Source organism: Tiliqua scincoides, chromosome 6 (genome assembly GCF_035046505.1).
Source record: "Tiliqua scincoides isolate rTilSci1 chromosome 6, rTilSci1.hap2, whole genome shotgun sequence".
NCBI classification, from domain to species: Eukaryota; Metazoa; Chordata; class Lepidosauria; order Squamata; family Scincidae; genus Tiliqua; species Tiliqua scincoides.
The window spans coordinates 10,803,621-10,830,016 of NC_089826.1; the positions used below are offsets into that span (position 1 = coordinate 10,803,621).

The 26,396-nt window shown below is 42.7% G+C and overlaps 2 protein-coding genes across 2 annotated transcripts; one reads left to right on the forward strand and one right to left on the reverse strand.

Annotated features, from left to right (window-relative positions):
* Positions 1 to 362: 362 nt before the first annotated feature.
* On the forward strand, positions 363 to 6,179 carry MRPS18C (mitochondrial ribosomal protein S18C). Its single transcript, XM_066632783.1, has 6 exons — positions 363 to 511; positions 1,619 to 1,680; positions 2,742 to 2,825; positions 5,305 to 5,362; positions 5,875 to 5,934; positions 6,026 to 6,179. The coding sequence occupies exons 1-6, from the start codon at positions 409 to 411 to the stop codon at positions 6,100 to 6,102; spliced, it is 444 nt and encodes a 147-aa protein (XP_066488880.1). The 5' UTR covers positions 363 to 408; the 3' UTR covers positions 6,103 to 6,179.
* On the reverse strand, positions 5,118 to 17,719 carry ABRAXAS1 (abraxas 1, BRCA1 A complex subunit). The gene is made up of 9 exons (XM_066632782.1): positions 17,628 to 17,719; positions 15,678 to 15,768; positions 14,384 to 14,420; positions 13,087 to 13,153; positions 11,257 to 11,450; positions 10,823 to 10,942; positions 10,082 to 10,166; positions 8,910 to 9,021; positions 5,118 to 7,648 (listed from the first exon to the last, which is right to left on the reverse strand). Exons 1-9 carry the CDS (start codon positions 17,712 to 17,714, stop codon positions 7,254 to 7,256), a joined length of 1,188 nt encoding a protein of 395 aa, XP_066488879.1. The 5' UTR covers positions 17,715 to 17,719; the 3' UTR covers positions 5,118 to 7,253.
* Between the last annotated feature and the right edge of the window lie 8,677 nt (positions 17,720 to 26,396).

The following is a 26,396-nucleotide window of genomic DNA, read 5'->3' on the forward strand; positions in this document are numbered from 1 at the left end:
CGTGAAGTGACGTGACGCGCCTGCGCCAGATGGAACCTTGTCACCTGCGAGGCTATACGCCAGTCTCGAAAGCGAAGTACTGTAAGGGACCATCTGAGATGACGGCGCATGCGCCAGATTGAATCTTGCTACCTGAGAGTATAATCAGGCTTTCTCCCTAATGTGGAAGTTGATGGCGCCAGATGGAACCTTGTCACTCGAGACGCTATAGGCTAGTCAGGAAAAGGAAGTACTGGAAGGGGGCATCTGATTGGATGGTGCTCCCTGTTCTGTAGTGATGTGAGGCGCATGCGCCAGATGGAACCTTGTCACCTGAAAGGCCATAGGCTAGTCGCGAAAGGGAGTACTGTGAGGGGGCATCTGATTGGATAGTGCTATGTGAGGCCTGCCCTGAGACAGGCGCCCAACATGGCTGCCCTAGTAAGCCTGGTCTTCCCTCAGAAGGCCTGTGGGAGGCTTTGCCAGGCCCTCGTCGCTGGCTCAGGGAGAGGCTCCCTCGCGCCGTGCGCAGGTAAGAGGGCAGGGCCCGTCCAGGCCTGGGAGGGAGCCTCTCCCGCCTGCTGCCTTCTCCCCCCGTGCCTGGCAAGTGGGAGCCCAGCAGGGCAGCTGTCTCTGGGCCGGCTCTGCAGTGGGGATGGGCTGCGACCTCGGGGGTCCTCGGTCTAGAGGGAAGGCGCCTGAGGGGACGTACAAAAACATGCAGGGGTGGACAGAGGATGCTCCAGTTAACCCGTGGAACTCCTTGCCACTGGATGTGGGCAGGGCATCTGGCCTGGAGGCCTTTGAAAGGGGGGTGGGCAGATTTATGGAGGAAAAGTCCATCACAGGTTATGCAGGGGGTGGATACAGTGGACAGGGAGATGCTCTTTCCTCTCTCACACAACACCAGAACCAAGGGACAGCCACTAAAATGGAGTGTCTGTGGAACTCCCTACCACAGGATGTGGGAATGGCATCCAGCCTAGATGCCTTTAAAAGGGGATTGGACAGATGGAGGCAAAGACCATCACAGGTGACAAGCCATGATGACTGTACTACCTCCAGATGGTAGAGAGAGCCTGTCACTGAGCGACACATGCAAGGGAGGGTACCAGGATGCAGGTCTTGAGTGCTCCCGGAGGCATCTGGTTGGCCACTGAGATACAGGAGGCTGGACTAGGTGGGCCCTGTGCCTGATCCAGCAGGGCTAATGTGCAGAGCTTTGCCCAGTGAGTTTTTGCTTTCTGTATACTGTACCTCCTAACATTACAGTGCAATTACATTATAGTGGCAGTTCCCTCCCCTCCCCTCCCCAGCATGGGAATGGGAAAGTTTGCTACTGATTTTCCTGTATGCACCTTATGAATTTAGTGTGAGCAAAACTCACACAAGGAGGAAAAAATAAGCAGTATATTCAAAGCAATAGTTCAAGCGATTTGCCCAAGTATCACGGGTTCCCCCTGTACTATATGGGTTTTTATTTTGAGACATCAGCCAAACCTTGTTTGTAAGAAGACAGCATTCCCCACTGGTGCAGTCATAGTTCCTTGCTGATCCTTTTTGCTACTAGGACTAGTTCATTTGCTGAGTTAATTCATGTAAAAATAGGTTCTACATAAAATTGCATTTTTTTTTCCAGTTACATCATGGAAACGAGAATGTAGTTCAAACTTTGATCAGGTGTCCACTAACCCAGATATGGTAAGGGGTTTTGTGTTCGGTAACTGACATACAAGTTTATTTGCAATTTAGTAATTGCAAATGTTTAGTAAATGTTTCTTAACTCAAGATGTTGAATTATAGTGGCTGAAAGAAAATGCTTGTACAGGTATGCACCACTTAACGATGGGGATACATTGTCCGATTCCCTGTTTTTATGCGACTAGGTCATTAAGTGAACATTCAGCCCAATCTAGTGCCTTTGTTGTATAAAAAGACACTCCCTACCAGACACTCTCTGACTGAGCAGGCTACTGGAGGCTGATTGCCTCTTCTTTGCTTTGTTGTGTAAACAGACACTGTTGCAGACTGTGGGAGACCTGACTGCCTCATTAAGACCCTCTTTGTTGTGCTTTGATCACCATTGTCTATTGTTAAGTGATGGATGTCTGTATTTGAATTACAGATTGTATAGACCTGAAACAAACAGCATTTGAACAGATATAAAATGTCTAATAGTATAACTGGAATTTCTGCTTTATTTAAGAATCAAGGTTAATTGTAAACATTAAGGACACTTCCGACATTTCGCAGAAGAGTTGGCCAGAATAGAAATGAGCGCATTACAAAATTATCATTTTTACTGTCTTCAGTCTTGATTTAAGTACTCAGAAAATTATTACAAGAATGGCAACAATTGCAAGAGTTAGTGAACAAAGTAAGAAACCAAGAATCAGGTTGGGAAGTGACATAAGAACACTGGAAAGAAATGGTTGTAGATATGTTTTAAATAAAAAAAAACCCCACTAGTATCAGCCTGCCATATGGTTAGAAAATGAGCTGATTAATGGAGTCCACTAACTTCTAAATGGAAACCCTATTTGGTGATTGGTTCCCACGGCATGTACATGTTGCAAAATATATGTCTGTGTTGCAAACGTTGTACTAGCACTGGTATGAGTCCTGTCTATTATAAATTGCTTGTTTTCTATAGTGATAGTATCTTATTTGCTTAAGTTGCCTACTGAAATAAGGTTGATTGAAAGGAACTATAATTAAACCGCTATAATAAGGAACTATAATTAAAACCGCTTTTGTTTCAGCCTGTTCCAATGGAAAATCCCTATAAAGAGCCTCCTAAAAAGTGTGTCTTGTGTGGAATAACTGTGGACTACAAGAATGTTCAGGTGAATTCCGTTGTTTGCATGTGCTATTGGAGTATTTTGCAGATGTCAAAACAAAATTAGGCCCCTCATAAGAGGGGGTGAACTTCATTAATACCTTACTATAGTAATTCACTTGTCTGCTTACCTACTTGTTACAAGTAGTACTGTTTCAGAATAGTATCCTTTCATACACCCTCTCTCACTTCTGAGTGCTGGCAAGAACATTATTAATAGGAACAGTATCAAATAGAAATTATGTTTCCTAGGATATTCTTAGAAAATATCTACAGACCAATGTTATTAAGAAACAGACTACCTCATACAACTGGAAAGGGTGTTTATAAGGCATGTGCTGAATATCTCTGATCTTGCACCTGCTAAAGGGTTAGAAAGATCTCAGAAATGGATAGTTTGTGTACATGTGTATATGTGCATTCCCTGCATCTAAACTATGTTGTAGATGTGGTGACAAAATAGGGAAATATTTCTGACAACATAGATACCTAAGGGTTGGTGTAATGAATGCCGAAACAGCATGAGCAGCATTATCCCATTCTAAATGAAGTAGTGTGATATGCTTTGCCAAGGCTTAAAATGGATGTAGCATTGCCTATCTCCTTCCCTTCCCTAAGATATTGAGACCACCCTGTAAGCTCATATGGGCCATCTCCCTCTTGTGCACACATGGTTCTTAATGAACCATGGTGCACCATTGTTTGCACAAATATTTTTGCTAACCGTGATTAGTTCATACTACACTTCGCAAATGTAGCACTAAACAATTGTTGTGAACTATAGTTTGGAGCTAACCATAGTTACACATTACATCTGCATTGGTATTTTGCCAATTTCACTTACCATAACAAGTGTTATGCCATCTTCCAGCAAACATGATAAGCCTCAAACTTCCTGGCATAGAGCTGGAGAGGTAACAGGGACTCGGGAGAACCTCCAAAGCACCAGCTCAACTAAAGGAGTGATCCCTGCCCCTTGCCAGCTCCAAGGTTTGAAGGAAGCTTGGGGTTTGTGTTCTGATACTATACATTTTAAGCACTTGGAGTGCTTCCAGAATAGAAAACTAGAACCAGCCTGAGTCTTGTGTCCAGCTTGGATTTTGAAAGGCATGTTCATGCTTTGTCTTTATGCTTCCAGCAATGACTTCTCCCTTCCCCTGCTCCAAGCTGTATGATGGAAAGGAAAGCAAAGAGCTGATTTTAATTTAGCAGTTAAGTCAGGGCTTTTCAAACTGGGGCGTTACGATGCCCCAGCCTGTGGGCCCTGGCGGGGGCTGCCCCGAAACAGGGGCGCAATTCCCAGGATTATGCCACTCAGGGGGCTGCAGGGGCTTGGGTGCACTTACCCAAGCCTCCTGCAGCCTCCCCAAGGTGCGGGGAGCCTGGTGTGTCCTTTGGCAGGGCTCCCTGCAGCTGTGAAAGTGGAGTGATCATGCTCCACTTCTACTTCAGCAGAGGCAGCGTGCGATCACTCAGCTTTCAATTTCACAGCTGTGGGGAGCCCTGCAGAAGGCCATGCTGGGCTCCCTGCACCCTGGGGAGGCTGCAGGAGGCTTGGGTAAGTGCACCCAAGCCCCTGCAGCCCTCTGAGCGGTGTGATCCTGGGGATCACCCTGCTGCCTCCCCCATGCCCCCACAAGCACTTACAGTGGCTCAAACTCTCCAGGAGAGTTTGAAAACCACTGGGTTAAGCCATTATTATTGGGAATCGACTTGCCCAGTTCAAGTCTCACCTGTGCCATGAACTCACTAGGGAATCATTGACAAGTCACTCCCTTTCAGCCTTAACTCCCCAGCTGCACATTGGGATAATGATGCTGCTTCACTTTACAACAACCCTGTAACCATTAGGATAGTACAGTACAGGTGAAGCATTGCTCACTTTGAATGCACTGTATTCATTATTCCTAGCATTGTGCAGCTCTTTGAAAGTATAGCATGATGTCAAGAATGAGACCTCATTTCTTGGGCAAAGATAATGGCAGTCACAGATTATTGGCAGGCGATGGCTGATTCAAACACAGGAAGGGGAGGAGGAGGAATCTGCATGCAAGGGGGAGTAGAAGGCATGAATGGCATACATGATCATGTGCTGTTCCTAACAATGGTTAAATCAGGCAGCTTAACAGCTGTATTTGGCCTCCAGTAACTCCTATAAGTAGGGGAAAAAATCACACTAGAGTTGGGAGGGACCACAAAATCATCTAATGAAGTCCAACTCCCATCTGTAGCAGGAAATATTTTGTAGTCTTCCTTCACCTGATAACTTGTCAAAGTGAACAGACCAGAAACATTTGGATGAAATGAATTTAGAAGTATTTTATTCATGCTAAGTGTTGAAACTTAGCTTTATGTTGTATCCTGCTTTAAAGAATACGATGAATGAAATTAAGAGACCTGTGGGAATATACCACAGATATACAACATATAGAAAATATCAATGACTTGCTTTGTTACAGACTGATTTAAACTTCTTCCTCTCACAGCTTTTATCACAGTTTGTTTCTCCATACACTGGTCACATATTTGGTCGGCATATAACAGGTATGTAAAAAGCAGCTAACTTTAGCCTTAAATGTTAGACTTGGAGCCCAAACTTATCTGCACAGAAGCAGCAGGCACTAAAAACCCACAACTATATCCTGTGTGGGATTCAAGCAGGCTGAAGGTCTCCTTGGGGGAAGGGGATATTCATCCCCTTACTCTGAGTAAATCCCCAGTCTGCTCATGGGGTCTGTGCCTGCTGTTTAGAAGGCACAAACATGACAAGCCCCATGTCAGGCTTTTGAGCTTGGGAGTGGGTGTAGGAATTGGCTTAAGAGCTGCCTATAATTGTTATAATGTTTTTAAATATGATTCAATATGGTCTGCCTATAAAAATATAAGCATTTTGTGTAACTTTGAATTGGCTACATGCTTTCTAAACTTCAACCAGCTTTTGTAATTGAAATAAAATGTTTAGATTTTAACACCTTAAATGTTTCATTTGAGTTAATGTAGGAGTCAAGTGTTTGATACTGCTGAATAAAATTAATTTTAGAATGACTGGTTTACAGGCTTATGTGGGAAGAAACAGTGGGAGATCTCAAAAGCTATTAAAAGAGCCCAGAAGATGGGTAAGCATATTTTAAAACATGGAAATATTTAGGTGTTTTGCAAACCCAAAGGAATCTTGGTTTCTAAAACTTCTGAATTATTCTGTTGCAGGGTTTATGTCTGTGACATATAAGGACCCAACATTCCTCAGTGACCCTAAAATATGTAATATCAGATATCCAGAATGAAATGTTAATTGTGCCCAATGAACTTATTTTTTTGTAAATAGGGTGTGTTCTTTACTAATAAAAACTTAATAAGCCAGTAACACCTCAGTTGTAGCTCTGTTTCTGTATTTAGAGCATGTAGTAAAGGGATAGTGGTGCTTAATATAAAACCTCACACAAAGGAGAAACTACTTGTCTCTCACAGTTGTAAACATTAGGAATCCTTACCAGATTCTTCAAGTTGTAATGGTGTATTCTGAAATTACCAGGTATGAAGTTGTTTATACATTGAAAGGGAAGCTGTATATTGTCTGACATAATAGCACATCTGTGCTTGGAAATAAGTCTCAATGTTCAAGGAAGCTTACAAGTAAGTGCGCAGGTTCATTACAAATGTTGCCTCCTCTATGTCCTATTACCCACGAGCAATGATCTAGAAAAACCTGATGGTTAGAACAGAGTCAGAAGCCGTCCTGGGAATGGAATCTTTACATCAGGGCTTTAGGGTTGGGGCATGTGGCCCCCTCAAGCCCCGGGCTAGTCTCCAGTCTCTACATACCATCCTGCAGCAGCAGGTGGAAATGGGCAGTTGTGTCCCTCCCATCTGCTTTTGCCCACTGTGGCTTGCCCCTAAGCAGTGATCTCCTGTACGGAGTGTGCTCAACAGTCTCATGAAGGGGAGTGCCTGTATCACCACTCTCATCACCACTCTACAGAGCTGTGCTATTGCGACTTGCACCACAGCTCACTGCAAAGATTAATGGTCAGCATGTGCTTTACATGGTCCCAGGGGTGGTGCCACCCCTGCAAGTTTTGTTCTTTCTCCTAGCATTTGGCTTCTAAAATACTAGTCAAAAACATTGTTTTTGGCCTCAGTAAGCATATTTAAGACAGCGTATATTGTTGCATTCTCTGTTGAAATCAATGAAAGCACACAAACTCGGCATGTCCTGTGCTGTTACCCTCCATCAATGATAATTCCGGAGAACATCAATATAGGATCTACAGCAAATAGCAATCTGAACTTGGTCTTGTTTCCCAAATACTGGAGAGATAAGGTTTCATATATATTTTTGCTCACACATCATAATTACTGTGTATCGGGATACACAATTCCAAGGGAGAAGAATCATTTTTTCCCCTTGAAGAGATTAGACAGTGGGAGATGTGTGTTAATCAGGATCTTTACCATCCTCATCTGATTCACTTTTACTAATTGTAACATTTCTTTCCTGTTCATTGTTTTCTTGGTTGACCTGAAGTCGTTTTCGATGAAGTTGGAATGATCGCAGCCTTTTCAGTGGCTTTGGTTCCATTGTACTCCCAGTAGCTTTTCGTTTAATTACTTGCCTTGGTTCAGCTTCGGAAAAGTTACTTTCCTTGAGCATTAAGGTTAGCTGGTCCACGACATTAATGTTGTGGTCAATGTTGCAGCAGTGCTTGGAGATCTGCCTTCCTTTTAATGTAACAATGCTTGTTTGCAGTCCAGAATTTGGGAAAAAGTGTTGCAAAGCTTGACAAAGGAAGAAATTCTCTTTTGGTTCATCTTGGTGACTTTTGTTCTTTTCTGAAAAAGAGAAAAATAGTGTGTGTGGTGGGGCTCTTTATCTAGTGAATATTTTCACTAATATGACAATAAAAATCTAAAGTAGGCTCAAGACCGACTGTACAGAACAGTGATGTTCAACCCTTTTCTTCTCATGGCACACTAAAATTGTCAAGCACCCCATCAGTTTTTTGACAAGGCACACCGTACTGGTGGTTGGGGACTCCCCCAATGGCCCTACCAATATTTGACCCTCCCCTAAACTCCTTTGGCATACCTGTAGACCATTTGCAGCACAACAATGTGTCATGGCACAGTGGTTGAAAATTGCTGGTATAGAACTGCTACTTGACCAGTAACTACTTAAACTAATACTCCCTGAAGAACTACCTTGTTGTCTAGCAGAACACTTCATAGCTACTGAAAGATAACTACTCAAAAAACCATGTGCTGTAAAACCTGGCTTTTACATCTTCTGAAAGCCCATTTGCTTCTAGTGAAAATAAGCAGCTGTACCTTAGTCTCCCTTTGTAGAATTCTTGACTAGTATATGACTCACTGATGACAATTTAAATGGGAAAACTCCTAGTTGTAACTCACCCTTTTTACAGGAAAAAGACTTAATCAGTGTCATGTGGAAAAAATCAGGTATGAATAGACTTGTGATGCCAAAAAGATTCCCCAAGACACTGCATTTAAGATCACAAAGTACACATTAGAACTCTTTGACTTGAATACAGTTTCAAGGTTGGGCTTCGTACATGTGCGAGGCATTATTTTTCCGGCTAAGGCAGTGGTTCCCAAACCTACCATGGTTACTGCACCCTCTTCTTCCCAGCTCTCCCAGACACCATCATCTTGGAACGCATGATGATCTTGGATTGCATGATCCCAGATGATGGCAGCTGGGAGAGCCAGGAAGAAGAGGCCACTGGGGATATCCTACAGTACCCCTGTGAGCTTGCTGCAACACCCTCAGGCACTGTGGCACACAGTTTGGGAAGCACAGGGCTAAAGGCACAAAGTACAAATTCAGCATAGAGCAACAAGTATCTTAATACCAGGCGCATTTCACAATCTCAAAGAAGGAGTTAACATATATTACTTCTACATGTACTATTAACAAATTCCAAAATGAGGGGTTATTTTCTGTTTTTGCTCCAAGTATAAAATGATGAAATAAGCTCTTGCTTACATAAGCTTATATCAGAGAACATCTGTACTACTAAGGTGCCAAAGGACTTTTGTTTACCTCAGTAAGCCAGTTAGCTGTTTACATTACCTGCAGCTTGTATCTGTTCTTTTTTCCTTTTTACTTCTTGCCTCATTTGAGCTACTTCTGCTAGCATATTCTCTACCGATTTTTCACTATCCACTACTTCGCTGCATAAATTCTAGAGTAAGGAAAAAAAGCAGACATCTCTCTGAAATGTTGTATTCTTATTAGAAGGAACACTTTTTTAAAAAAACTTGAAGACAATTGTTAGAATCCACTGAAGTACCTCTTGATAAATGCAGCCTTGATTTACATGTCTTCAAAATAGTGCAATTTGCAAATTAATACTAGAAGTCTAATTTACACTAGCAGTTTTTGAAATAATGCAATCAACTAGCTGCTAATTAGTTGCTAACAAGTAACCCCATTAGATGCTGGTAGGTTCCTTGTGGAAGCCAAAAGATAAAAAATAGAAAGAAAATGAATTCACAGAGCTGCCACTTAGTTTTCACATGGGCCTCAGGAATGGTTGCCAGTCAGCGCAGGGTCGGCACCTCATCACCCACCTGGTTAAGCAGTCTCCTGCTGGTTGGTTAAATCCATGGATATGGATACAGCAGGCCCACTGTAGATGATTCATGAACAGCAGCTATCTGGAAATACCATCTATGCCAGTGGTTCTCACACATTTAGCACTGGGACCCACTTTTTAGAATGAGAATCTGTCAGGACCCACCAGAAGTGATGACCAGAAGTGACATCAAGCAGGAAAACTTTTAACAATCCTAGGCTGCAATCCTACCCACACTTACCCAGGAGTAAGTTCTTTTGACTATCATTGTTAAAATAATATACATAGTAGTTTGTTAAAAGTACAGATCTGTAACATTTCCCCAAATGCAGTTACATCCCATGGTAGCACCAAGTCTAATATATTAAAAATAAAACACTGAAATGAATGGGGACCCACCTGAAATTGGCTCGCGACCCACCTAGTGGGTCCCACAATTTGAGAAACACTGATCTATGCTAACATAATAATGCATATTATGCAAAAATGTGTATTTATATACATCTACTCAGTTATATTCTCAGGATGCACATTCTTACATCTAAATAGGCCCCAAGTTAGTTTAAAACATCAAGCATAAGAACATGTCACCTGAAAATTTATCTCAGATGCTGCAGTGCTGGTGAAAAGGTAAACAAGATATATTCTCTAAAAATGTATAGTTTACCTTCAGTTCTTCCTGCAAAGAGGCATACATTTCATTAATCTTATGAACTTCTTTTAGTGACCCATCTTCATTAAAAAATTCTGACCTTTTGATGAAAAAAAATAACAAACTGCATCTTCCATTTTTCATTAACAGGATTTAAATATTTTTTACGTAATGCAAAAATATAATCTTAACTCACACCAAATCCTTAGGAATGCACACTGAAACACCATTAGCATTTACCAGGTAATAATGTTTACTAAAGGTGATGTTAGTTAACACATTCAATAAGACTATTTTACATCGAGTTAGCAGCATAAACTCCAATGTCGTTGGAGTTTAAAACCATTTCTGCCCAATGTTGCATATATGCAGCAGGGATCAAATGTGTACACCTGTGAGCTGGGCAGAAATGGGTTAAGTTACAGGTGTCTGCCGCCATAGGCAAGGGGAGCAGATTAGCTGCTCAACTGCAGAAGCTTCATATTGCATGAAGTCTCGATGGACAAGGGGGGCGGTCCCTATCCCTGTCATTAAGTGACGCATAACTGTATTTACATCAGTGTGTATGTATCCATATTTCTTGGTAAACATGACAATCTTTTCCCACATTGCAGAATTTCTCCATTGTTTAATTATTCTGAATGGATGTATTTTTCCTTTTATTATTAAGAGAAGCACATTTTCTACTAGTTGGGAATATTCTAAAATCCATCCAGAGAACCACTGGAGACGCTACACAAAACACTATTTTCCTACCTGTGTTTTCCAATTGCTCTACAAAAGCCAGAAGAAATGCAGGAACCAGACACAGTCCGGTAACCCTGCTGTTCTGCCATTCCCAAATTGGCGACAACAAGAGGGACTTTCTGGAAAAGACTTTTTAAAAAGCAGAGATACAAGAATATAAATATGGGAGATTTTAAAGGTTAGTTGCCTTAAAGTTTTGATAAGGGCTAAAAGCAAAAATTTAATGGATAGAAATGGCTTCCATTACAAACTTTCCTCTAAATATAAATATGGAAAGAGTAAACATAAGGAATAGATTAGCTATTTTTGTTTGTGGCAAAAACACATTTAAGGATAATAAATGAAGAGTTTTGTGTTTTACTTATGTTCTTTATGGTCAGAGTTACTATGAAAATGTTATAATACAGGATATTTCTCTACCTCCAAATCAGAAATAAACTTACCCCTCTTGTGGTTTGTGCAAGGCATATTCAAGTTTGTAAGTGGATGAACTTGAAGAGGTGACGCTCGAAGTCAGTAACAGAAAAACTAGACCCTGGTTTGCCAAATGTGACTGTAGATGCTTATGAAGAAGCCGCTCTCTGAACGTCATCATCTGATCGGTATTGCGCCGGAGTTTGTACCAGCCCACCACAGTCTGGAAGAGAAGATTGAAAATTAGATATAGCTTATTGTGAAAAAAAATCAAAACCAATCCAATGAACTGTGCAAAGGAGCAGAAAAGCATACCACGAGGATGAAGGGCAAATGGGAGTTATCTGGTGTGTTAGGTATGTACAAAAAATTTCTAACTCAGACCTGCTCAGGTTTGCTAGACTTTCTATCCATACATATTTAAGCTATTTAAGAACATAAGAACAACCCTGCTGAATCAGGCCATAGGCCCATTTAGTCCTGCTTCCTGTATGTCACAGTGGCCCAACAAATGCCTCAGGGAGCACACAAGACAACAAGAGACCTGCATCCTGGTGCCCTTACATCTAGCATTTCTGCCCAACACTGCATATACACAACAGGGATCAAATGTGTACACCTGTGGGCTGGGCAGAAATGCTTTATGTTTGCTACTTGCCTAAAAAGAGGAAAAACCTCCAGCAACTTTGAAGTGTCACTGTCTGGTCACCAGCTTGGGAGCAGCCCTGGAGCAGCTCTGCAACATGGCTACTCATGAGAAGGTAATACTAGCAGACAAACTTGATACAACTTTAAGCAGTTCTGTGTGTTTTGAGGTGTAGGTTTCTTTTTTTTTTTTTTTTTTTTTTTGGTAAAGAGCAGCTGTAAACCACCCATAGTGGGTGCAAAGGGTTAAATCCTTTCCCCATCCCACTACCACAGCCCCAATCACAGCCCTCCCACTATGGCTGCTATTTGCTAAAGTAAAAACACAAACCTCAAACACACAGAGCCAAGCACTGGTTCAAAATCACATCTAATTTGGCTTGCAGTATAGGTGCAACCTATTTATCCACAGAATTTTTATCTGTGGATTTGTCTTGGATGAGAATGGGGTGGGGGAACTGAAAGTCACACACACCTATGCCCTGCTTCTTTGCTGGCTTCTCACTCTGTTTCCAGGCAGCCCAACACACTGCAAAAAGGCCCTGCCTTGCCCAGGCAGGGAAATAGCCCTGGAGCCATGGAAGAAGTTCCCCTTTTGAAGGAACAGTAACACTCTTGGAGCCCCTGAGCCTGCAAAGAGGTGGGGAAGGGGGGGGGGCTGAAAACCTCTGTAGCCAGAGCACATGCAGCAAGGTGGAGCTCTCTCACACACAGACACACAGGTGCAGTAGCAACAGAGGGCATTGGTTTAAAAAATCCTAGGGTGTGTTTGTCCTATTCCCCCCCCCCCCCCCACAGTGCAAAACAGCCTACAGAAACAAAACAGTCCAGCAAGGAAGACTTCCCAGCAAGCCAAAACAGGAGATTTAGGCTACAATCCAATCCACACTTTCCTGGGAGTAAGCCCCATTGACTACAGTGGGCTTACTTCTGAGTAGAAACACAAAGGACTGGACTCTTAAAAGCTCAGCATCCCACCTGTGAAGGGGGGGGAGGAGGCGAAGTAGTGGAGGGGATTGATAACAGCCACCTTAACTCTATGGAATTTAGCACAACTTGTTTTTTGTTAATTGTGCAGAGTCAGGAACAGAACTAAGGCATATAAATAGGCTCCACCTGTACTACTCTCTATTCCAGTTGAAAGACTGGAAATGTAAAAATGTTTATGTCTGCAAAACATGCAAGCAGTGAAGGATTCCACTGTGGTAAAATACCTTTTTGCATCCTGACAATATTTTCTTCAGCACTGGCTCATTCAATTCACCAGTTGAGTTGTAAAAGCTGGAAAAGAGAAGGTTGGTTGAAGAATTTTGCTGCTGTGTTAGAACAGCATTCCTTACTTCCCAGAGCTAAATAACAGTCTTTGACATTTTATAGGATATTTGCTGGAATTTCTCCTACAGCAAACTAACACAAAGAATAATTATTCCAATAATAAACCCAGAAAACAAACAGGTGGACAGGAGTGGACAAGAAGAAGGGAGCCTTGGGGAAAAATCCCCACACAACATTTCTACTGCTAAGCTGGCAGAGGGACAATTTGTTACTATAGACAGTTTCCTGAGAAATAGAGTGCAGAACCTGGAAGAGTCTTCTGGAAGCCAGAAGTGACATCACAAGGAGCTGAAGACCATAGGTCAGTGTGGCATGAGAAGAAAAATGTTGACAACTGCTGATAAAAACATAAGAGCCCCACTGTATCAGGCCAAAGGCCCATCTAATAACAATAATAATAATACTAGTATTTAAATACCAACTTTCTTGGTAATCAGATTTCTCCTCAGACTTTATTCAAGGCGGTTTACATAGGCAGGCTATTTAAATCCCCGTAGGGATTTTTACAATTGAAAGAAGGTTCTATCTTTCAAGAACCACAACATTCAGAGGTTTCTTTCTGATCTGGTTTCACATTCTGGCCTCCATCCTCCCATGCTCAGAGCAGATGGAATAACTCGGCTCAACACGGTGCCAGTGGCCTCCATCTGGCAACCTGTGGATGTTATCTTCAGGCAAACGGAGGCTCTACCCTCTAGATCAGACCTCCTGCCCAGATCTAGTCCAGCTTCCTGTATCTCACAGTGGCCCACCAGATGCCTCAGGGAGCACACAAGAGACGTGCATCCTGGTGCCCTCCCTTACATATGGCATTCTGAGGTAGCCTACTTCTAAAATCAGGAGGTTACACATTCCCATCATGGCTTGTAACCTGTGATGGACTTCTCCAATCTCCTTTTAAAGCATCTAGGCCAGATGCCATCAGCACATCCTATAGCTAGGAGTTCCACAGACTAAATATATGCTAAGGGCTCTGAGAGACTCCAATGAGAGAGACTTCACACAGTAGCTCCTGCTTGCCATACATGCGTCAGAGCCCCTAAGTGTCCTCCAGAACCACATGATCAGAGCAAGAATCTTCTATTTTTAAGGAACTAATGTCATCCATAATTGGTTATATTTGTACTTTATGAAACAAACAAAAATAATTGTTTTTTTAAAAGGTTTATTACTTACCTGAAGGGCTGGTAGCAAGGAATGTGCTTTTGTATATCTGAAATGAAGCCAACATTTTATTTTTGACCTGACTGCTTGGTGCTGACATATTTCTGTATATGCTCCTACTCAAAGCATGAAATAATTCAAATGCAACTTAAAAAATATTAATGACCCTTTATTATAATTTGTTTCTTATATTATTTTATGTCTAATAATTTATACCTCACTTCTAACCACAAGGTGGCAAAGTGATTTAAAATACACAACAAGAAATATAAAAATAATAACCATACCACATGGTTATTATATATGGTTAAATATAGAATGGTTAACCGTATATGGTTAAATATATACTATACGTTTTCAAACAAAAATAAAAACAGAAGGAAGTAAAATATAAGGCTTGCCTCAAAGTTAACTTTGACTGTTTAAGAAATGGATTCGGTGTTCACTTTGCATAATAACCACACTTTGCTTTAATGCATTAATAAACAAAAAGTCTATCTCAAATGCTTTGAAAAGTCAACATATGTAGCTGGCTGTCATGTTTACTTAGAAGTTTTTGAAATTAATGTGGGGAGAAGTTAAGATATAGAAAGCTCTACTGCTCTGGAAATGAAAGCACATTGGAAGTGGGAACTATTTTCCTTCTGTAAATGCAACTTTAATGCACAAAAGAGAAGGCAATCCCTAAACAAGGCCATATTTGCATCTTCTCTTCCATACCATAAACCTTTATTGGCATCTTCTCTTTGAATGCACTGAAGAGACAAAAACACAAAAGAACCACTGTGAAGATCTTTGGAAGTTGAAGGAAAGAAAATATAAAAAAAGAGGAGCATCTTAGCCACAGAATCAAGGCTAGTGCTATCACTATGTCTTCTGGAGAACAGGCAGCTAGAATTAGAGTGGTGTAAAACATATCCTCTGGATACCATGGTATAGATCCTATATAAAACATAAAAGCATTGTAGCAGCAGCAGCAGTGCTATGTGCAAATGGTGCAATCATGACCTACAGGCAGTACACTTTTTTCTCTGTATTTTACCGATGTAAAGTATCACCTAACTTTCTTAGGGCCTAATCCTATCCCAACTTTCCAGCACTATTCCAACTTTGCATGCAGCCCCAAGGCAAGGAACAAATGTTCCCATACCTTGAGGATGCCTCTGTGACTGCCTCCCCACCACAGGATGCAGCACACACCCCAATGGCACGCTGCACACAGGTGACACTGCTAAAATACCAAGAAGAGTCCACTGAAAAACAGCAGGTTAATAAACATTATGCAGATCCCATTCAACAGACTCACCAATTGTATAAACAACTTCAACGTCATCCATCTGAGAGTCAGTAATGCTGTTTTTGGCTTCACCTTTCACATCTCCAATGAGGAAGCCTTCCTTTACAGGCAGAGAAGAAAGACAGATTAAAGACAGGACAGTTGCTGGGAAATTTCAGGACTGCTCATTCAATTCAGAAATAGATCTACACTGGAAAAAAGTTAGACAGATTAAAACAAACAAGACATATTGCAACTGCTCCTTTCAGTAGAAATCAAGTAAATAAAGATGAGATCCTCTTTATTCCCATAACTTCACTAGCAAGAGCTATTTTCAGTCACTCTGAATGCAGGGAAATTTGAAAAATATATGCTGTGGAGAAGCACCAACAGTTTCCAGAAAGACAAAGCTTTAAACAGCACACTTATAATTCAGCCACAGATGGGTATATATTGAGGGTTACCAAGTACAAAAGGGGACAGAGTGCCTATACCTTTAACCATTGTTTAGAACAGGGCAGTGGTTCTCAAACTTTTAGCACTGGGACCCACTTTTTAGAATGAGAATCTGTCAGGATCCACTGGAAGTGACATCATCAAGCAGGAAAATTTTTAACCATCCTGGGCTACAATCCTACCCACATTTACCCAGGAGTAAGTCCCCACTGACTATCATTGTTAAAAGCATATACATAGTAGCCTGTTAAAAGTACAGAGCTGTAACATTTCCCCAAGTGCAGTCACATACCAAGTGCAATACATAGGCACACGTGTTCAATTATATAGAAGAGCGTCCATTCAAAGCACTGAATTCTGTAGAAGTTGGACTGACTTGAATGAGACTACTCTGAAGTAAAGGCAATGGGGAAGGGGTGTACTTCTGTCACTATACCAGGGTGGTCAGATTGTGGCTATAAAGCCACATGTGACTCTTTGACACACAATGTGCAGCTTGCAGAAATACAAAAGCAAATGTTCAAACTTTATAATTATTTACTGGGTATATATTAAAATGTAAGTTGAATGTTTGTGGTTTGTAAATATATTTAAGAACTTAAAAGCTTCCCTAACTATTGTGGCTCTCCAACAGCTGAAGTTGATGGCATGGGGCTCTTAAGCAAGTCTGGCCACCCCTGCTGTACAGTATACAGTGGGAGGGCCATGGGTGCATTAACAGAGAAATGAAACTGAAACAAGGGGAGAAACTGACATCAAGGGGCACCTGGGGCAGTTCTTCCTGTAGATTTCCTACACACTGCCCTGTGTATGCCAGTCATTCACACATGCAGACCCCAAGTGTTTTCCTACAAGCAGCAGCGACAGGGGGTTCAAATCCTTTCCTGGGAATCAAGGGCTGCTAAGGCTGCAATCCTAGCCACTTTCCTGGGAATAAACCCCATGGAACACAATGGGACTTACTCCTGAGTAGAAATATATAGGATTGTGCTCTGGGGCTGCAGTCCTATAAATATGCTTTCCTGGGAGTAACCCCTACTGAATTCAATGAAACTTACTCCTGAGTAGAAACATGCCCTAGGGCTGCAATCCTGCAATACTTTCCTGGGAGTCAACTCCACTGAACACAATGGGACTTACTTGTGAGTAGACCTGCCTAGGACTAATACTCTATCCACTTTTCTGAGAGTAAGCCCCACTGAACTCAATGGGACTTACTTGTGAGTAGACCTGCCTAGGATTGTGCCCTAGGGCTGTAACTTCTATCCACTTTCCTGGGAGTAAGCCCCATTCAACACAGTAGGACTTACTTCTGAGTAGACACACACACAGGATTATGCCCCGGGGCTGTAATGATACATGCTTTCCTGGGAGTAAGCCCGTTGAAGTCAATGGGCTTTCTCCTGAGTAGACATGCTTAAGGCAGACAGGCGAGGGGAGGCGCTCTGCACATGCTCAGGGGCACCCTCGCCCTCTCTCTCGGGTTGAGCGGGGGCTGCGGGCCCGCCGGGGCGGGGGACGTACCGTGTCGGAGCCGGTGCTGAGGTGGTGGAAGGCGAGGGCGCCGAAGACGAAGCCGGGCAGCAGCGCCGACGTGCTCTCGCCCTCCATGCCCTCCCTGCGCTCGCTGGGCGGGGAAGCGCGCCACAATGGCCGTCCCGCGGGCGGGCAGGCAGCGCGGCCGCGACCCCTGGCGGCCGCGCGTGGAAGCGCAGCGAGGGAAGGAGGCGGCGGCGACCCCTGGCGGTCCCAGGTGGAAGCGCAGCGAGGGCGGCAGCGCGTCAGCGACCCCTGGCGGCCGCGCGTGGAAGCGCAGCGAGGGAAGGAGGCGGCGGCGACCCCTGGCGGTCCCAGGTGGAAGCGCAGCGAGGGCGACCGCGCGGCAGCGACCCCTGGCGGCCTCTGAGATTGGCTGGAGCCCCCAGCAAGGAATGCAGCAGCTCTCATGCAAACCTCCCACCCAGTGCTGCTGCCTCCGCCCCTGGCATCAGGTGCTGTTAGCAATCATAAAAAGTCACATCATTGTCATTACTGGGTCTTTTTATCAGTATCAACAACAACAACAACAACAATATCAATAACAGCAAAGAGATCAATATCAATAACAATCAACAACATATCAATATCAATGAATATAGAGATCAATAATAATAATGACGATCATCAACAACATCAATATCAATAACAATATAGAGATCGATAACAATATCAATAACAATCAACAACATATCAATATCAATAACTGTAGAGATCAATAATAATAGCAATGATGATCAATAACAACATCAATATCAATAACAATAGAAACATCAATAATAGGAATAAAAATAAATAACAACATTGATATCTAACAATAGAGAGATCAATAATATCAATGACAATCAATAACAACATTAGTAATATAGAGATCAATAAAAATATCAATAACAATAAACAACATACAAATATCAATAAATATAGAGATCAATAATAATATCAATAACAATCAACAACAACATAACAATATCAATATATGTAGAGATCAATAATAATAGCAATGACAACCAATAACGATCAATATCAATAACAATATAGAGGTCAATAACAATAACAATCAATAACAACAATATCAATATTTTCTCTCTTTCAATAATATTCTTCAGCAATGATACACGACAGGCTGTTATTGGCCAAAAATAACCTTGACCAGGCTCAAAATGTATTCAGGATTGTTACAACCAGGAATGGCTCATCTTTGCATACTTTTGTCTTAAAAAATAATTGTTTTTATCTAATGGCTTTTTGATTTATCTCTATGGTCTTTGAATTATAGACGCTGGGTTACTATTGGACATTTGATGTTACATGATTAATGACATTTGCAAGGCTGTCAGGGCAACGCACATTGAACTTTCTCGTATTCACATCAACAGGAGGTGGAGAATTAGCTAGGAGAAGGCTAGTGGCCGACTCCAGGGTATCCAGTGAACTTCATGACTAACATTACAATCCTAATGTCTCCTCAGATGTAAGTACTTCTGAATTCAGTGCGACCTCCTCTCAGGAAAGTGTATTTAGAATTGCAGCCTCAGAACCCAATCCTAGGCATGTCTACTCAGAAGTTACAGCCCAATCCTATGCAAGTCTGCTCAGAAGTAAGTTCAATTAGAGTCAATAGGCTTACTCCCAGGAAAGTGTGGATAGGATTGGGCTGTGAGTCCCATTAATCATCAATGAGGCTTACTCCCTGACAAGTGTGGATAGGACATAAGCTTTGAGCTTAGGCTCCTGTGAGTCCTGAAGCTTCAGTGATAGGTACAATCACAAAGTAGCCCACACAATTTTTTTAAAATCCATTTTTAAAAGAGGAACCACTTTTGATAGTTAAAAATGATGGTCACTGCTGCACTGAAAATGTTCTAGGTGCTGCAGATAGGTGCTGATAGGTTCTACCTACAGGCTTACAATCCAATAGTCACAATATAAAAGGAACAAAGGGCAGGGACTGAAGAACACATGCCAATTCAGGTGGCAAAACTTTTGTTACATAATATTTTGAAGCTAGGTAGAGGCTGCTCCTAAAGAAGATTCTTATAAAAAACATCTTGCGGTGTTGTATCTAGAATGCTTCAAGGCTCAATCTGATGGTACTAGTCTGAGGCTGGCCTTTGGCTTTGTGTTTTTAAATCCACAGCTATTACCCCACCTTATCCTTTTGATGCTTACCACATACCTTGCACCTGCTGTTCTCTCCCCTGCTGTTTATTTAATTGATGGAATTTACCTAAAGACTATGGTTCTTAAGGCTCACAGGATGAATGAGTCCACACAAGTTATCCTATCAAGCACCATGCATGATTGTGATCATAATGCACCTGGTACACCAGCCACAAGAGGGAGCTATGGGGCCATGGAACCAACAGTCAAACAGCCATAGACTTTGATGCTCCAGTTTAGTGGTCTTCAACCTTCAACCTGCCATAACATACATACATAGTGAGGTTGGGAACCCAACTTCAATTCCACCCCTCCTTCCAGGACCGTATCCTTCAGCCCCCATTGCTGCCCACTCCCTGCCCCCAATACACCCTCCCAGCACTGTTCATTGCAACCGAATATTCTTATTACAGAGAGCTGAACAAGTTACCAAGAAGACTGGCACTAGTGAATGTTATTTTAGCACAACTGCTAAGAACCTGATCAGGACTGGGACACCATCTCCTGGTACCTGAAGGGGTACACCAGTACCTCCCCTTTACCTGGTGGTACTCTAGTCCAGTGGTCTTCAATCTTTTTCATCCATGTAAGTTGCTACAACTCCACAACTGAGACTTAGCAACCCCATTAGGGTCCTGCCCCCAAGGTTGAAGAATGATGCTCTAGTTTAGCCCTGTTACTTTCACCTGAACACTTAATACAGAGAGGGGAGTGAGAGTGCACCAGAAAGTCCCATTCCTGCTCCCACTTGGTTTTAAAGACCCCTCCCCCCACTTAGACAGCATTTGTCTATATGGAAAAAGGCTGTACCTGTGGGAGAGTGTCCCTATGATCCAAAACACTGGGCAGCACCCCAGTACATGGAAGGATCTTGTCCTAGGTACAGTGTTTATCTTTGACACTAAGGCCACAATCCTATCCACACTTACCTGGGAGTAAGCCCCGCTGACTATAATGGAGTTGTGTATATAAGCCCTGTATATTCCAGATTCTTTAGTCTGTGATAGACTATCACATTTCGCCTGCGGTGTGCCAATGTCATCTATTTTGGGATGCTCTGAGCAGATAAGAGTGAATAATTTAAACCAGTGCCTGTGGGGAAGTTTAGCAAAGTCCCATCTTAGAGAAGACTCAGAATGTTTTCATACTCCGTGCATCTTGATCCTATGCAAATGTACTTAGTAGCCATTTAGTTATTTGATTTTTCTCTGTAAACCACTTTGTGAACTTTTAGTTGAAAAGCGGTATATAAATACTGTTAATAATAATAATAATAATAATAATAATAATAATAATAATACTTGGAGTTCCGTTCAAGCCTGCTGTTTTCCATGGGCCCGGCTCTCATGTAAAAGGAATGTGAGATACTGTGCTGCAGGCTCACTGTCAGTGAGGCACTGTAAGGAAATCTATCTGATCACAGTTCCCCCCCCCCCCAGGGAATGAGTGGCCAAAGTGCAGAAAAAGCAGCTTTTTGCAAGTCAGCATTTTTCTTTTTTTAGTTTAACAACCAGTTGCTCTGTGATGAGAAGGCAGGCCATGCACAACTATGAACTTTAGCATCCTTTATGACCGGGTTTTGCCAACAGCCATGTCATCAAACAAAGATCAGGACGATGCACTTGAATGAGCAGGAAGGGAACATTTAGCGGATCAGAATTATTGTTCTCTCCTACATTGCCTTTCCACTTTATACAGGGTGTCCAGAGGACTATATGATGTGTCATGCAATCCAAAAAGACAAAAGTTTACTTGGAAATAAGCCCAACTGTGTTGAATGGGGCCTACTCCCAAAGTGCAGCCTCAGAAATAGAATATCAATACAGTATATATCAACAATGACATACAAAAGACCTCAGTAGGAAAACAGGAACTTCAGAACTTAAGAAGAGCCCTGCTGGATCTGGCCAAGGGCTCAGCAAGTCCAGCTTTCTGTATCTCACAGTGGCCCACCAGATGCCTTCAGGAGCAGACAAGACAACAAGAGACCCGAATCCTGGTTCCACTCCCTTGCATCTGGCATTCAGAGACAGGCTACCTCTAAAACCCTTGGATTGCAAACAGTCATCATGGCTTGTAACCTGTGATAGACTTTCCTCCATAAATCTCTCTAATCCCCCTTTATAGGCTTTTAGGCAATGTGCCTTTACAATAGCTTCACAGCTGATGCCTGACCTTTCTGTGGTCAATTTTATTTTGTATTAGTTTCCTAGTACAATTTCAAGTCCTGAAAAAAACCTCACTTCTTTTGCGTTCCCTTTGCATGCACTGATAGAAAACGCTGCCAAGCTCTGCCTTTGACAAACAGCAGCTTTTCAAAGAGGTGAAATCCAATCTGTCAAGCATGACTAAAAGCAGGACACGATGACTTTTCCCCTGATGAGAGGCTGGGACTTGGCTTGTGGACACACACAAATAGAATTGGATCCTCTTCAAAGGCAATGTATAGTTCTCAGGATCAGAGTCTGCTTCTGTGATCAGAGTTCGGTTCTATGACTCTGGGCTGCAAAGGCTTATGCATCTCTATAGTACATAAATATAATAACCTTTTAAACTACTTTGTTTAAAAGACTTTGTTTAAAAGTCTAAACTTTGTTTAAAGTTTAAACTACTTTGTTTAAAAGACTGTGGGTGCAATCGTAACCTCTTATGTCAGTGCTTTCCAGCACTGGTATAGCGGTGCCAATGGGACATGTGCTGCATCCTGCAGTTGGGTGTCACTCACAGAGGTCTCCTCAAAGTAAGGGAATGCTTGTTCCCTTACCTCAGAGCTGCATTGCCCTTATGTCAGTGCTGGAAAGTGCCTTGTGTCTGCAAAGCATTAGACTCGCAGCAATGGAGGCCTATTTTTCACTAATGTGGCAAATGTGATGGGCCAGTCCAGAGCGCATGTGGGGATTCACATGATTAAATGCTCCTCTGTACCATACAAAAAAAATAATCTACCCACCTAGAGAACTAGATATTAGGGAGAGAAGCTTAGTTTTCTTTTTGACATGCTAAATTTCTATGTAAATGGGATGGGGGGGAATGGTTCAGCTCTTCCTGCAGTGATGCTGCTACGATCACAGCAGGAGGTGGAGGAGATGGCCTCTGCTGCAGTCCCGTAGTGTAGCTAAGGGGGGGCAGGGGGATACATTGTCCCAGGTATCACGCCTTGAAGGGAGGATTTTAGAGGTCTCCAGAAGGCACTTCTGGTTTTTGGTGAAAACCTGAAGCGCCTTTTGGAGGCTTCTGAGATGTCACATGGGTGGGTGGGCGTGTGTATGTGTGTGTAAAAAATTTGCTAAGCTTTTAAACTGGTCTGGTGGAGAGGATGCTGGGAGGGGGGAAGTTCTGCTCCCAGGACTCTCTCCACCCAGCCAGTTTAGAAGAAGCAGAGGCAGAGGAGAATGTGAGGCAGTGGTGATGGGAGAGGAATGCAAGGGGGATGTGCTGGTGTTAGACAGTGGAATTTGGTACCACTTTGGTCAGACACAAACTAGGAGAACACCGCTCAGGGCGAATGCAATGCTGGGTCCATAACTTTAAGGGCTGCAGTATCCACTTTCCAAAGACTTCCTGAGCTTTTCATAACAAATACATGCATCCTGTGATGCAACCTCAGCTGTTGTAATTGTGATTGGCATTCATTTCTCATGTACAGTTATGTAATGTATTCAAATATTCTCCTGAGGTCTGAAACTCTGTAGGTGGCTGTAGCATTTATGTAGATCGCTAGTTATTTAAACCTCACAAGGAGTAGGTGCCTGCCTAGTTCTCCCAGAGATCCCTTTCTTCTGTACTCTTCCTATATATTCCTTTAGGAAACCTGACACCATTTTTGGTCCCTGAATTAGTGGACTCAGAGCCCAATCCTATGCATGTCTACTCAGAAGTCAGTCCCATTATAGTCAATGGGGCTTACTCCCAAGAAAGTGTGGACAGGATTGCAGCCTCAGCTGCCTGCCCAAGGGTAGGGAAGAAGGGACAGTCAGTTAAATGCCGAGAAGGACAATTGTACATTGTGTCCAAGCTGTTGGTTGGCCTCTCGAATGTTGCACACAGTCAGAAGGACATTTTGGATATTCAGTGTGTGTGTAAGGGGGGGGGGAGAGCAAGGGAGACTGGTAGGGAGGAGATCACAGTAATGTTCAAAGGTCCATTGCAAAAAAGAAAGAAAACCATGAAAAAAGCAGTGTATTTATTATTTTGTACATACATACATACCCCACCTTTCTACCCTGCTATGTGCACTCAAGGCAGCTTACAAACAATAACCAGTACTAAATAATATAATACAATACAAATAAACAATACTAAAACATTGATATACACAATATTAACAATTAAAACAATAAAGCGGAATAAACTCGGATCACAATTAAAATACATTTCATAAAAAAGTGGCAGCCCCCAGGTGTCAGCATACAAAAGCTTCCCTGAATTAAAAGGTCTTAAAATTCTACTGAAAAGACTCCAGAAAGGGACCTGTTCTCAATTCCAGGGGGAGGGAATTCCACAGGTGGGGCAACACCACCGAGAAGGCCCTATTTCTTGCCGTGATCCCCCACACCTTCTGCAGAACAGTCAGAAGGGCCCCCTCTGATGAGCTGAGAGGATGGGTTGGATTTTATGAACATTTGTTGGGATTACTTTTTTCACAGCCATCCTATATTTCAAAAACCCCATTTGGAGTGCTATAAGACATGGCACATATCCTTAGACATTGGTGCAATGACAGTTCCGCTGGTGCAAGTCCTGTCTCATCTGTGGACGTGCCTCAGATGCTGACGCAATATACCCTTACCACAGGTGCAACTCCAGATGGTGTAAACCCCAAACAGAGCAGAGATGTGTGTGACATGTTGGCTGAATGGGAGGGGGGGGGGCTGGCAGTCACCTTATTGTAAATCTCCCCCAGACAATGGAGCACTGGAGCAGAGCAAAGTTACACCAATGTTGGAGATGGTATACAAACCAGAAAAATGTACAGAAACCAATGAGTCGTGGGGAAAGCACCTCTGCCTGAAGGGGTATATGAATTTAGGATTAAATCTTATAGTGGTATAGCTAAGGGGGTTGGGGGGTACATTGCCCTGGGTACCATGCCTTGAGGGGGTGCCAACCGGCAGTCCTCTTAACAGACCCAAGGCAAAAATGTGGCCTTCTGAGGCTTGAGGAGGCCATGCACAGGTCTCAGGAGACGTCTCTGCACCTCCAAAGACCTCCTGGGGGCCTTAGAAAGGCACTTTCATTTTTCCTGGGGAGGCCATGCAGGGGCTGTTAAAATTTTTTGTGCCCCATGGTGCCAGAGGCCTTAACTATACCACTAAAGTTTTAGGCATGCCAGTTTTTGTTGTTTTCCTGGCAGGGCTCCTGTGCTTTTTACATAGGTGAAACAGGGGGAACTCCCTTATAGTGAGTCAGACCATTGGTAGATCTAGTGCCATGTTGACACTGACTCCTAGGAGTTCTTCAGGACTTAGAAAAGAATTTGTCCTTTTCCCTACCTGGAGATGCTCAGGATTGAACTTGGAACCTTCTGCATGCAATACACATGCTCTATCTCTGAGCTATGGCCCTTCCTGCAAACGCAATGCGAAGCTTTATCTGCTGCATGCACATTTTATTGTATTAAAGGAATTTTGTCAGATAAAAATGGCAGCAACCTTCAAATAAGTATACTAACAGCTAGATCAGGGGTGTCAAACATAAGGCCTGGGGGCTGGATGCGGCCCGCGGAAGCTTTTTATCCCGCCCTCAGGCTCTCATCTGTTGAGCACTGCTGAGGTATTACTGCTGAAAGGGAAGCCCACTTGAAAATTGAGCTCTCCCATATCTTGAATATAATCAAAATATGTACATTTTCTCTTCTATCATTTGCAGCTAATGAGTTCCCTAGTGAAAAAAGTACTTATTTTTGGTCATGAACTGTTTAATGACATCACTTCCTGCCAAATGACATCACTTTCGGACCTCAGCAGACATTATGAATGCTATTCGGTCCTCTGTATGAAATGAGTTTGACACCCCTGTGCTAGACTATATTGGCTCATCCAATGCTCATAACAATTAACATGGATTAAAACCCCCACTGAATTTAAAATGCACCGAAGGAATAACAACAAAATATCTACCTATTCTTCCCTTCTTTGGCTATGTTGACATTGACAATTGTAATGATAACTGACGCCTTTAAAAGGGGATTGGACAAGTTTCTGGAGGAAAACTCCATTAAGGGGTACAAGCCATGATGTGTATGTGCAACCTCCTGATTTTAGAAATGGATTATGTCAGAATGCCAGATGCAAGGGAGGGCACCAGGATGAGGTCACTTGTTATCTGGTGTGCTCCCTGGGGCATTTGGTGGGCTGCTGTGAGATACAGGAAGCTGGACTAGATGGGCCTATGGCCTGATCCAGTGGGGCTGTTCTTATGTTCTTAAGTATATTAAGATGTGTGTTCCACAGTATTTAATGATTCCTAGGCAAGTGGCATTGCAATCAGTGGCTGAAATCCTATAAACACTTAACTTACAAAAACAGAGGAAATTAGGGCCCGATCCTATCTAACTTTCCAGTGCCGATGCAGCCACAATGCAGCCTCTTGGTAAGA

Bases quoted from the DNA above. Each gene is read 5' to 3' on its own strand.
- MRPS18C (XM_066632783.1), top strand. From the start codon at position 409: ATGGCTGCCCTAGTAAGCCTGGTCTTCCCTCAGAAGGCCTGTGGGAGG. The intron at 2,826-5,304 runs GTGAATTCCGTT...TTCCTCTCACAG, and splicing joins TGGACTACAAGAATGTTCAG to CTTTTATCACAGTTTGTTTC. The intron at 5,935-6,025 runs GTAAGCATATTT...ATTCTGTTGCAG, and splicing joins TAAAAGAGCCCAGAAGATGG to GGTTTATGTCTGTGACATAT.
- ABRAXAS1 (XM_066632782.1), bottom strand. From the start codon at position 17,714: ATGGAGGGCGAGAGCACGTCGGCGCTGCTGCCCGGCTTCGTCTTCGGC. The intron at 10,167-10,822 runs GTAGGAAAATAG...TTTCATCAAAAG, and splicing joins AGAGCAATTGGAAAACACAG to GTCAGAATTTTTTAATGAAG. The intron at 9,022-10,081 runs GTAAACTATACA...TCCTTACTCTAG, and splicing joins CTTTGCAGGAAGAACTGAAG to AATTTATGCAGCGAAGTAGT.